At 40.1% G+C, this 12,473-nt stretch overlaps 1 protein-coding gene across 9 annotated transcripts in view; it reads right to left on the bottom strand.

Moving 5' to 3' along the window:
* The window catches only part of MAST4 (microtubule associated serine/threonine kinase family member 4), a 564,457-nt gene that overhangs the window by 199,776 nt on the left and 352,208 nt on the right, over nt 1-12,473 (bottom strand). For 2 of the 9 annotated variants that reach the window (XM_064376019.1, XM_064376021.1), the window contains one exon: nt 10,081-10,161. The exons of the other annotated variants lie outside the window; for them this stretch is intronic. In XM_064376019.1, the coding sequence (XP_064232089.1) occupies nt 10,081-10,161 (81 nt within the window). The remainder of the gene's footprint in view (nt 1-10,080; nt 10,162-12,473) is intronic. 9 annotated transcript variants of the gene reach the window in all.

Below are 12,473 nucleotides of genomic sequence, written 5' to 3'. Positions count from 1 at the left end.
GAAAGACACCATAATTTTCTAAATTAAAGGGAACTAAAGAAATAGATATGATAACTCAATGGAACATATGATCTTTAATTGAATACTGAATTTAAAAAAAAACTTTTACAGACACATTTTTTGAAACAACAAGCGAAAGCTGACACAGCCCATATAATAATATTCAATTTCAAGGCTATCATAATAATGTAGTTATACAGGAAAATGTACTTATTCTTAGAAGATACATGCTTAAGTATTTAGGGGGGTAAGTATCTGAATGTCTGCAAATTATTCTCAAATGGTCCAGCAGGAAAAAAAATTTAAATACATCTAGGGACTAAGAGAGAAGGAAGGAGAGAAAGCAAATGTGGCAAGTATTAACTGGTGAATCAAGATGAACACGGTCATACAATTTTTTTCAACTTCTTAAAAATAGGTTTGGGATTTAAAAAAGAAATTTGCAGGGGAAGGTAGAGAATATTTTAGAAACAGGGAATAATCGGCCCTGACACAGGAACATGCTTTGAGTGGTCAAGAAAAGGCAGAGTCCAATGAGGCCAGAGAGAATGAGTGAGACACGGCAGGAAGCAGGATCATGGAAGACAGTGGGCATCCACGGGAAGGTTCTGAGCAGGAACAGCTCACACTCCACAAAGATCACTCTGAGAGCTGGATGGAGTGATTGCAGAAGGGCAAAGGCTGAACTAAAGCAGGAGGACATGCTAAGAGGTTACTACACAAAACTAGGGATAAATGGCAGCGGCTCAAACTAACATGGGATAGGAGAGGTGGTCAGCATTGCATATTGCAAAGGCAGAATCAACAGGACTTCCTAGTGGATGACGCACACATGCCCCCAAATCCACACATGCGCACGCCACAAAGATTTTCAAAATGGAAGAATTACAGATGACTTTTGACCCAGAGCTTGATTAAAGTTGAGCCAAATTTGTATTTTAATATAAAGAGGAGAGAAAAAATACAACCACAAGAAAATAAATGTTCTTCTCAATGTGGGGTATCTCCATGTTTTATTAACTGGAGACAGTAATGATTCAGCTGAGCAAATTATCAGAGAAATAAGTAGAAAAGCCCAAGAATCCATGAAATTTAGCTCATCTCCTTTTCACCCGGGACCATTAGTACAGCTCTCCCAGTTTCATAACACCTCATCATTCACCATCATTTCAATTAGAATATGCAACATCCTTGATACAAAGGTCAGGTTTTGTAGTTCATTTTGAATGCTGGGTTGCAAGAACAATATGACACTAATAATAACAAAATAGAACACTCTTCTTGGAACATTTCACATACGTTACCTAATTAATTCTTACACCACCTCCAAGATGCATTATTATCTATGTTACTGCTGGAGAAACTCGACATTTCTTTTTAAGTTTTTGCATTTGTATTACTCCTTTTACTGAGGCATCTCTGAGTTTCACATTATCATAACCATCTTATGCTTTCAAAGAATATCACAACTTCATTCTCATATCAACAGGGGGGGTGTTAATGGTTATATCCACATCTTAAATGTTGGAAATAGGTTTTTTAAAATGATGTGAAATGTCTTTTTCTCTTGTCACAAAGAAATGCAGTAATAAAATGGAACCTAGGACATAACTTTCCCCTAACACACATATGCACACGCACACACACACACACAGAGCAAAGTAAATTTTTATTCGCCCCAAGAAGATCAACTGAGAAAGATAACTGTTAAGCCTCCATAGAATAATTTTAATATATTGAAAACCAAAATTTAAAAAGTTGCTTAAGTAAAGTAGTCACAATATTGTGGCCCAGAAAAGACCACACAGTAATGAATCATCTTGAGCTACAAGGTCCAAAGAGATATGTAAGAGTGGATGGGATCAAGAAAGTGTCCAGGCTGCTTGCTAATGGGGTGGGGAATCCTTACTAAGGCCTGAAGAGGCTGGTCTCTTAAAAGGGCTCCCAGAGCCCTCTGAATAGCACAGCAATAGCGAGAACACTGTCACCCCCAGGGCAGTAGCAGGCTGGCCTGGGCTGAGGAAACAGGCACAGGCTGTTCAGACTGGAGTTATTGGTGCGCACGGCCTGATTTCCAAAGCAAATCCAATCTAACCCTCTTTGTATTACCTGGGTGCTGTCTAAAATAAAATTTTTTAAAAGTAATTATTGGGCTCCACAAGTCAAAGCATGCTCCTCACACCCACGAGTGCATTCTCAACAGAGGACTGAAAACATCTAGGGAACCAAGCAAGAGAGCTCCAGACACAGTTACAAATCCACCTCCCGGTAAACAGAATCTTCCACTGTGAATGCAAATGAAAATGACCACAAACTGAAGTCCTGAAGAAAAACACAGACAGTGTGGCTTTACGCCACAGAATAGGGGCACAGGCTCTCCAGCCAGATGCTTGAGCTTGAACCAGACCAGGTCACTTTCTAGACATTGGGAAAAAGGCATAATATGTTGGCCAAACTTGGAGGTTTTGAAAGTGAAATGGGGGTGCTTTTGATAATCACACTGGAATAAAAGGGCATACATCAATCCACATCTGGGCAAACGGAGATATGTGGGCTCCATGGATAAGTCTGTCTGTGTGTCTCAGTTTTCACATCTGTAAAATGAAGACAGTACCTGCTTCCCAGCCACAGGGTGAAAACTGTGTGAATTAACATATGAACAGTACTAAGAACGGTGCCAAGCATGTAGCAAGCTCCCCATCAATGCTGGGAACTAAGCCGCTGCACATGCAAATACCTAGCTTAGTAATTTGGGCCTTTAACCCAAGTCAGTAGACAAAACAGGAAAGTTAACAGAAAAGTTAAAGTGAAAGGGTGAGTGCATAGTGAAAAAACACAAATCATCATAACAAACATGGCCCTGGAATGGCCGTCTGGGCCTGGAACATGTAGGTGTCTATGCATGGATGAGTGAAGGCGCTGCCAGCACTCAGCTGTGCCAGGACCCCATGGACTTGAAGGCTCTGCTTGCCATCTGACCTCACAAGACTTCATCCCTTAGGTTCTGTGACTTTATAGCAAATGAGCTTATAATATCTGTTCAAAAATACTATATTTCAGAAAAGCCAAAGGAAACAACCTTTCTGCAGTAAGTTTATTATGCTTGCCCTTCCCCATCACTGCTACCCACGTGAAGTCTCCTACCCCATCCTCTCCTCCTCTGGAACACTACACACACATCATCTTTCTTACAAAGCAAGAGAAGTCTCCAGGTGGTGGCACTGGCAGAAACCAGCAAGAGTGGGGTGGAGGGAAGTGCTAAGCGGCCTGTCCACACCACCCCTGTGACAGCTGAGCCTGCCAACCTTCCTCATCTCTGCCCAGCCCCACACCCACAGGGCTGGCACCATGTTCCTAATCAAGCTCATGTCTGCTTAGCTGAACCACTCCTAAGAGTGCCTGCATGACAAAGATTCGATCCTACATGACAATTTAGAAATAAAATTCCGGGAATTCATTAAACCATTAAACATTCACAAAAGCACAGGAACTGGTGTCTGTAGAGTACAAAGAAATTACCATCTGGTACGAGCATCTTCAGATTTTTTCAATGTTCTCCACAAAGTGAAAGGGGGAAAGAGAGAGAGAATAAAAAAGACAAATGGGCCCTCTCATCCTAAAAATCATATGAAACTAAAAGGGTTTAGCAGTCAGGTGACTTTCTCAGTCTTACAGGTTCCCTGTGAAAAGGAGACACTAAATCACAACATGTTGCCATGTGTTTGGTAAATGCCTGTGATGTCTGCCCCTCACCATGGCAACAGGTGAAGTGAGGGGGATTCAGGCAGCCATGGATACTCAGTAACCTTTCCAAGCAGCAAGAAGACAAACGGGCCAGCTCTTGGCAAAATGGGACTAGGTGACAATTATGCTGGATGCCCTCCCTGATAAGGTGTTGTCTACCTTTCCTGCCCATCACTCCTGGGACCACTGTATGCTCCATTCTTGCTCACACAAAGTTATTGCACTAAAAACCCATAAGCTACTATTCTTACATTGCCAGTGAGATAGAGGATTCACAGGTAGAGACAATGAGGGTCCAAGAAGAGTGGAGTGGAGGGCAGTGCTAAGCAGCTTGTCCACACCACCCCAGAGACAGCTGACACTGCCAACCTTCCTCATCTCTGCCCAGCCCCACACCCATAGGGCTGGTACCGTGTTCATAATCAAGAAGTTTATCACTTGCCCAGGGTCACTTGCTTGTATCTGGTGAGGGCAGTGACCAAGACTCAGGCACCATGACTTCTAGTCTGTCAGAGTCTCAAACCCAAGTGTCTCCAGGGCCAGTCAGGTAACATGAATGAATGAAGCTAGCCAGGTGGGGTCTGTGTGGATATGGAGGACGGCAACCCTAAGAGGTGCAGCAGTGACCCAGCCACAGACAGAATGTGGTCACAAAAGAACACAGACTCAATGACGGGCTTCAGGTTTTTAAAAGCAGCCCCCAACTCAGAATTCTCTTATTGCTTCAAAGCACATTTAATGACAACAACTAAATAATTTATTTGCGGCCAGGCACGGTGGCTCATGCCTGTAATCCCAGTACTTTGGGAGGCTGAGGCAGGTGGATCACCTGAGATAGGGAGTTCAAGACCAGCCTGACCAACATGGAGAAACCCCGTCTTTGCTAATAATACAAAATTAGCCAGGTGTGGTGGCACATGCCTGTAATCCCAGCTATTCAGGAGGCTGAGGCAGGAGAATCCCCTGAACCTGGGAGGCAGAGGTTGCAGTGAGCTGAGATCTCGCCATTGCACTCCAGCCTGGGCAACAAGAATGAAACTCCACCTCAATAATAATAATTATTATTATCTAATTAGTACCTAGTTATTTAGTATCACATTATGCTACATGCGCTAGGGAGATGGCAGTATATAAGATAGACAGGCCTTGCTCTCCAGAGCTTATACTCTACCACTCTTCCTTAGAGTGACTTACACTCTTCAGTGTGTGATCTGCCACGACGTCTGTATCAATTTCTCTCTCCCTCACCATAGCCAGGCATATCTGTAAATCTACTCTGGGGTTTAACTTTCATTAACAATGACTTTCTACTTTGTCCTTGAACCTTACTGTACTTATAATTGATACCTAGTCAGTTTTTACATTTTGATGGCTAATAACTTGCTATTTAAAGCAGCATCAAAATATAAGCCCTTTCCCTCAAGGTGTCAGCACCACTCTCAAAACATACCTACTATATAGCTGTATCTCACGTTTAAGCACAGGTAAAAACATCAGAACATGCTTGAGTCTCGGGGAGTAACATATTCATTCATTAAATCAATACATATTTTGGAGTCTCTCCTATGTATGTCAGGAACTATTTTAGGTTTTGTGGATACATGTATAAAAAAAGTAGACAAAAATGGTTGTCCTCATGGAGTTTATAGCACAGTGATAACATTCTTCTCTGGAAGTAGTACTATATCCTACCATCAATGTGGCATGTGTGTTTTCAGTCACAGCTGAAACAGAGAGAGAGAGATTTGGGAGACGGAAGGAGAAGAAACAGCATACCTTCTCTACTGCCAACTCTGGCATAGCTGACTGTGTGTTTACCACTTTGAGACTCCAGAAACCAAATGGAGATGCAAAGAAAAGGATGGAAGAAGTAAAATACAAGGAACACAGGACATGCAGCCAGCAGGTACCTGAGTGGTTATCATCCAGGAAGATGCTGGAAGATGAAACAGAAATACAAAAGAACATCACTACAGCATAACAGAAACTTGGCCACTGAGTCATGGTGGCCCAGCCTCCAGCTACTTACTGGGTCCCTACTGATGGCAAGGCATGCCACGTACCAGAAAAGACACTGAGAATGTAAATGAGGTAGCTTCTTCTGGAATCTTGCTATCTAATCACAGTCCAGATTAGGAGCTGGCACAGGTCACATCTATATTACTCAAAAGGTGCTGATGTCATCATTACACAAACAGCTCCTAAGCGGTAGCCAATTTATTAAGTACTGGGGGTCATGGGAAATTTTGAATGGTTATGATTGCCCCAGAAGGAAGAAAGGGAAGTTGTACATAAATTCCACTTAAAGTCTTGAAGATGCTCTCTGTCACACTGGTAACTGATAAACTTATATTTAGGGCCATATATATATATATATATATATATATATATATATATATATATGTTTAGTCTGTCAACAAAGTATGTATTTTGCCTCTTTCTCTAGCTCTGCTGGAAGATTTTTTTTTTTTAAAGGAGTGTGACATTTTCAAGATGGAAAGGTCTTTGAGAATAATGTGGTCTAATCCTCTGCTCATTGCAGGAATACGTTCTGCGTCTTTCCAGTTCAGTGGGTGCCTGGCCTGCCTGAAAGTGAAAGTGATGGTTTGATGAGGCAGCCCATTAAAAGTTCAGAAACCTTCCTTAGAAAATTCTTTCTTTCATATTGAGCCCAAATTTGACTTACCATAACCTCCATACAGCAGTGCAGGGTCTTATTACCCAGGCATACCAAACAAAATGTAAATCCTACTTAGCAACCGAGCCGTCTTGGAAGCTGCAGGTCTCTTATTTCTGGCCAACCTTCAGGAAGCCTGGCCTGGAGAAGCCCTTGGAGTTCAGCTGGAGATGGAGAGCTGACTCATGTCTCTGCACAGACTGCCTCAAGGCTTTACTATGAAAAGAATAGAATCTCCCATTGCCAAATTTAGAAACTCTATGTGTCAGCACCTCAAAAGGGCACAGACATTGTGATGCCACCACCACTCTCTCCTGCACCTTCAAGCCCCACTCATGAAAAAGGAATAAAGAACAAATCTGACCCATCACAATCAAAGTGAGGGAAAAAATCTGTGCAGGGATACAACAAATGCTTTTTTTGTGGTAATAGCATGAACATATTTGGAGTCTTACAATTTATAATATTAGACCATCATTTTGGGGCACACTATCAGAGATACCCAATTCGAAGCTGCCAACTAGTTATCTTTACTTAGAACTTTCTCACTGTGTTTATGACCAGACGCATCATTACACCAATTTCCTCCCTCCCCAACTCTGTTTACTGGGGTTCAAGTCATTAATGCTAGAAATCACGGTGTAAGTTACTCATTGAAAATTATTTGCTGAACCGCTGCTATGGTGCACCTTTATTTAATCAACTTCTACAACAAAGATTGCTAACTATTTAACAAAACTTATGTCCCCCTTTCCCTAGACACCAGCAAGCCATATTTCCCAGGCTTCCCTGTTGTTAGATGCAGTCAGAACACTACATTCTAGGTCATAAAATGTGAACGGAAGTGATGTGTGCCACCTTCAGGTCTGTCAGTGCACAATCCTCCAAGCTCTTTCCCTTTCCACCAGCTAAATGCTGATGCCCGAGGCATCCTTGAAGGCCATGGGTTAAAGATCCCCCTGGATTCCCTAATGACTCTATGGAGCAGATTCTCCCCCAAACCCTTCATCTATGAGTGAAAAATGCAATTCCATTGTATTTGAGCCACTGAATATGTTTATTTGGTGTTCGGTATATTAGCAGCACTGTAACCAAGACATCTTCTATTTCATATTCACTCATTTATTCATTCTTTAATAAACATTTTTCAAACACTTAATACATTCCATACATAGAGTGAGGCACTGGGGAAATAAAAATAACTAAAGGAGGTCACAAGGTCTACCTAAACCAGATAATTAAAACTCGGTATAAATGATCTCAGAGCAACGTGTGTATGTCTCAAGTTAGTCACGGTGGAAAGATTTGAGACTTCATTTTGAGTCCTAGGCTAGTTAAGCTATTTAATCTCTATGTGTGTTAGCATTTTCATCTGTAAACAAAGGCAATATTCCTTCCTGTCTCACATAGTATTGGGTGGATTAAATGGAATGAAATTACATATATAAAACCAGTTGGCCAACTATAAACTACTTTGCAAATTTTAATTTAGTTTATTGTAATTGTCCTAATCCCGGACCTGGTTACTCATGATATACTATACTAGCATCCTCACTGGCGTTTCTGCCTAAAATACAATCTATACTTAATATTGGTCAGATTGGTCATTTCCTTATTCAAAACGTCTTCTGACTCCTGAACACTTACAAAATGAAACTCAAACTTCTTCATGTTAGTATTTAAGGCCTTACATACATGACCCCAAATCAATTTTCAAGTTTATATCAATCTCGATACAGTTCCAAACTTTTCTTCTATTTCACATACCCTGTGTCCTAGTGACATACATTATTTCTACTGTGTGCTATGCTTTCTTACATTCTAGATTTTTTTTTCTCTGTCTGGTTTTATCTTTCACCTCCTCCACCCCCACCACCAATCCCTCCCCACTGAACCTCCAAGAGTTTTCAAGGTCCAGTTCAAATGCAACCAGTTCCTTAAAACTTTTCCCCAAAAACACTCTTCAGAATCTCTTCCTCTGCACTACCTTAGCAATGACTCTAATTCTCCTTTCTCTTCTACTAGTGATGGCATCTTCATATTGAATAGCCTATTGTCTTTAGGAAGAATAAAGAAAAGGAAATATGAGTACTGTATTTAATGAAAACATATTTCGCTGAAGAAAAAAATTGAGAACACAGTTCAATTTCTTGCAGTTGGATAAATTAGAAGAGCAGAGGAATTCTCCAGATAGAAAAAAACAAAAAAACAACAAAACTACTCTTATGTTTTAGGATCTATTAAATTCAGAAGATGCTTTATAAAAGCTCTTACACAGAACTTTTATGTTTAAAGTCACTTTTATAATAAATATAATCCCATCAGCAGAAGAGTAGAACTAAAGTTCCAAGTCATTAATTTGTTTCCCTAGTCAATTATTCTTTGCAGATTTCAGTTCAGCCTTACTTTAGAAATATGAAAGAAACAAATTTTTTAAATTGTCCCACTGATATCATCTAAAGCTTGTAAGTTAGTATTTTTAAGGAACTGCCCATAAGTGGCAATTTCGTCATTTATTTGAATTTATGAAACAAAAACTATTCATAAAAAAATTCAAGTTGCCCTTTGCATCAACGGAGAGTTTGATTTTACTTTCTTCCACAGGATTTTAAAAAGGGGAAAGGGACGCTGGGTACTCTATGTGCGTCTTCCGATGAGATACGGGGAGATTCACTATATCCATAAACAGTGAATTCATGAAAAGTCTATTAGAATATACATGCTACAGATACAACGGTAGCAGTATTTTCTATCATGTATTCTTTTTTTTTTTTTGAGACAGAGTTTCGCTCTTGTTACCCAGGCTGGAGTGCAATGGCGCAATCTCGGCTCACCGCAACCTCCGCCTCCTGGGTTCAGGCAATTCTCCTGCCTCAGCCTCCTGAGTAGCTGGGATTCCAGGCACGCGCCACCATGCCCAGCTAATTTTTTGTATTTTTAGTAGAGACGGGGTTTCACCATGTTGACCAGGATGGTCTCGATCTCTTAACCTCGTGATCCACCCACCTCGGCCTCTCAAAGTGTTGAGATTACAGGCATGAGCCACAGCGCCCGACCCTATCATGCATTCTTATAACAAACTATGCTAAAATGTAAGAGTTCCTCGGGGATATTCCTCTAACACACAGAGAAGAATGAATATAATCAGCCTATGAGTGAGGGGGTAGGAGTATATAACTGGGAGTTCTAAAAAAGATTTTAAAAATATTAACCCTTTAGACAATTTAAATACATTGTTCTGTAAATAACAGTGTATAGAACACTTTGAAGCAACAGGTAGTATATTCACTCACATGAATTGGAAACGTTTTCAGAAACTAATAAATTGTATCTTTATATTGATCAAAACATACAGAATTCAGTGCAGATCATTTCCTAAGAAAGCAAAATGAAAAACTGTCATATATACACAGACATTGAACAATGACTCAAGAGACATCAAGTGAAATATTAGTAAATATGCTAAATGGAGTAAGTGATCAAGTAAGTCAATGAGTAAACAATTCAGTTTCCTCATCCTGTATGTTAACACTAGGGCAACAATTAAGAAGAAATGGTTTATTGCAGATTGCAGAGTCTGAAATAATCAAATGCTGGTGGTGGGAAATGGGGCAACAGAAAGACAAAGCAGCCCTGGGCAGGCCCTGGAGCATGCTTACCTCCAAAAGTGAAAAGCCAAGAGAGGACTACAAGGACTGCCTGGGCTGGATGGGGTTGGACTCAGGCTCCTGGGAGTGAGACTGAAAGTTAAAATAATGTCATTCCAAGTGGGAGAATTGATTGCAGTAAAAATAGCATAGCTCAGTTAAGGGACTGTGTTCCCTTTAGGCCAGAATCACTATGGCAAGCTTATCAACACCACTAGGTAATCATCTAATCACTTGCCCTTTTCAGCTCTAAAATACAGAACAAGTAAAATACTTCCTGCTGAAATTTACATTTTAAAAACTACAGCTGCCATTTTTATTTGAGCCTTTTCTTTGTCACAAAGCAACTTGGCAGATATCTTTGACATGTGATTTTTGCATCAAAGAAAATCCAGTGCCATTTTATATTGAGTACATTTTATTCTAGATTAAAGACAATGCAAATAAAAATTTAGGTGAAACATCATAGTTTTTAAAAAGCAAAGCAACTAACATTTCCACATAGGAAGATATGTTTTTAAGCACTTTTGCAAGGAAAAACAAGTCTTCCTTGTAACAAAGACCCAATATTTTCTCTAATCCTCAGGGGCAATGATTAAAAAGTGTTCCTATGTGTATATTCGAAATAAATAATTTCAAAAATTCTTACATGTAGCTGTGCATTATTTTACTTTCTAAAGAGGCCTTCTCAAATCTGGCTGTCAATGAACCATTATAATCCCTGCCTCCCACTCCTCACCCTCCCATCCAAACCACCAAGCTTATTCCAGACAATTCTCAAATATTCACCACAGTGTGGTTGGAATATAGTTCATTTATCTTTTTTTCTTTCTGGCCTCATGTCTCTTTTTTTAGGGAGACAAAACTTAAATTAGATATAGTACAACAATTTAACCAATAGCTCTATTAAAGCATGAAGTTGATGCTAGTCAGTTACCAACTATTTTTGTATAGCAAAATCAAAGTAAAAATTAGCTAGGTACTCTAGGTATTCTGGTCCCAACTCTCAGACTGAAGTGAACAATAGAAACTCCTGCTATAGTGCAATGAGTTTCTTTCCTTTTCTTTTTTTTTTTCTTTTTTCTTTTTGTTCTTTTTGAGACAGGGGCTCACTCTGTCACCCAGGCTGAAGTGTAGTGATGTAATTGTGGGTCACTGCAGCCTCCACCTCCTGAGCCCAAAGTGATCCTCCTACCTCGGCCTCCCAAGTAGCCAGGACTACATGCACACAGTACCATACCTGGTTAATTTTTGTATTTTTTGTAGAGATGGGGTTTTGCCATGTTGCTCAGGCTGGTTTCAAACTCCTGGGCTCAAGTGATCCTCCCGCTCCAGCCTCTCAAAGTGCTGGGATTACAGGCATGAACCACCGTGTCTTTTTTCTTTTTTAGAGATGGGGGTCTCGATATGCCTCCCAGTCTGAACTTGAACTACTGGACTCAAGAGATCTTTCCATCTCAGCCTCCCAAGCAGCAAGAACTTAGGCATGTACCACCGTGCCTGGTTAGTGCAGAGAGTTTCTTAAAGAATATTATTTTGCCTCTGCACTGGACAATGGCTGTATACCATATCATGTTTTCCTATCTTAGAGAATGAGGTCTTGGAACACAGCTGCATTTCAGCTGATTCAAGCTAGCTGTGCCCTTCATTGGCACAGACTTGGCAACAATGGCTAAAATCAGATTTGGGCTTACCATGGTTTGCAAATTCTAAATGCCATCCTTGTCTCCCATTATATGGATAATTGAGACTTGGCTGTATTTGGCTTAAACTGAAATACAAAATTATTGCTTAAAATGTTCTAATTTTTAAAATATAATGTTTCAACAGAGTAAAGTTTTATATCTTCTAAGACCATTCATTGATTTGGTACCAGTATTTGGAATTAGTAAGGAATTATTTACCTTATACATTCAGAGCATATTCAAAAGCTGCTGCTGTTAAACGTGCTGTACTCTAACTTAGCAGCTCATTGGAAAGCTCTCAGAAATGTCCCCTGATATATCCATCATTTTGTCTAAGTACAGTCTTATCTATTCCTTCCGGTCCTAAAATCGGCATGCATAGGCACTAACACTGCTCCCTGTCTCCATGCGGAAACATGCATGATGAGTGCCATGAAGTGTCTATGTACCCAGTTCTATTCTTACGATGAAAAAAGAAAAAACAAAAAAAAATGATTTTTCTCAGAAACTGGAAAGCCAGGCACAAGCCATCTAGGCATCATAAATTTCTGCATGAATTAACAACTTATTAATTTCTGAAATATATATTTGATGTCTCACACCTAGGATTTCAATGTCTGAAACAGGAATCAGAAACTGCCCTGTGCTATTGACAATCAGATGGAAAATTCTAGATTGCATCTACAGAGCATAAAATAGGCTCATGTAATACTTCACAGC

This window comes from Aotus nancymaae, unplaced genomic scaffold (assembly GCF_030222135.1).
Source record: "Aotus nancymaae isolate 86718 unplaced genomic scaffold, 86718_ANA_hifiasm-v0.15.2.pri h1tg000014l, whole genome shotgun sequence".
Classification (NCBI taxonomy): domain Eukaryota; kingdom Metazoa; phylum Chordata; class Mammalia; order Primates; family Aotidae; genus Aotus; species Aotus nancymaae.
The sequence above is the reverse complement of the archived record's forward strand: the minus strand, read 5'-3'. Positions and strand labels throughout refer to the sequence as shown.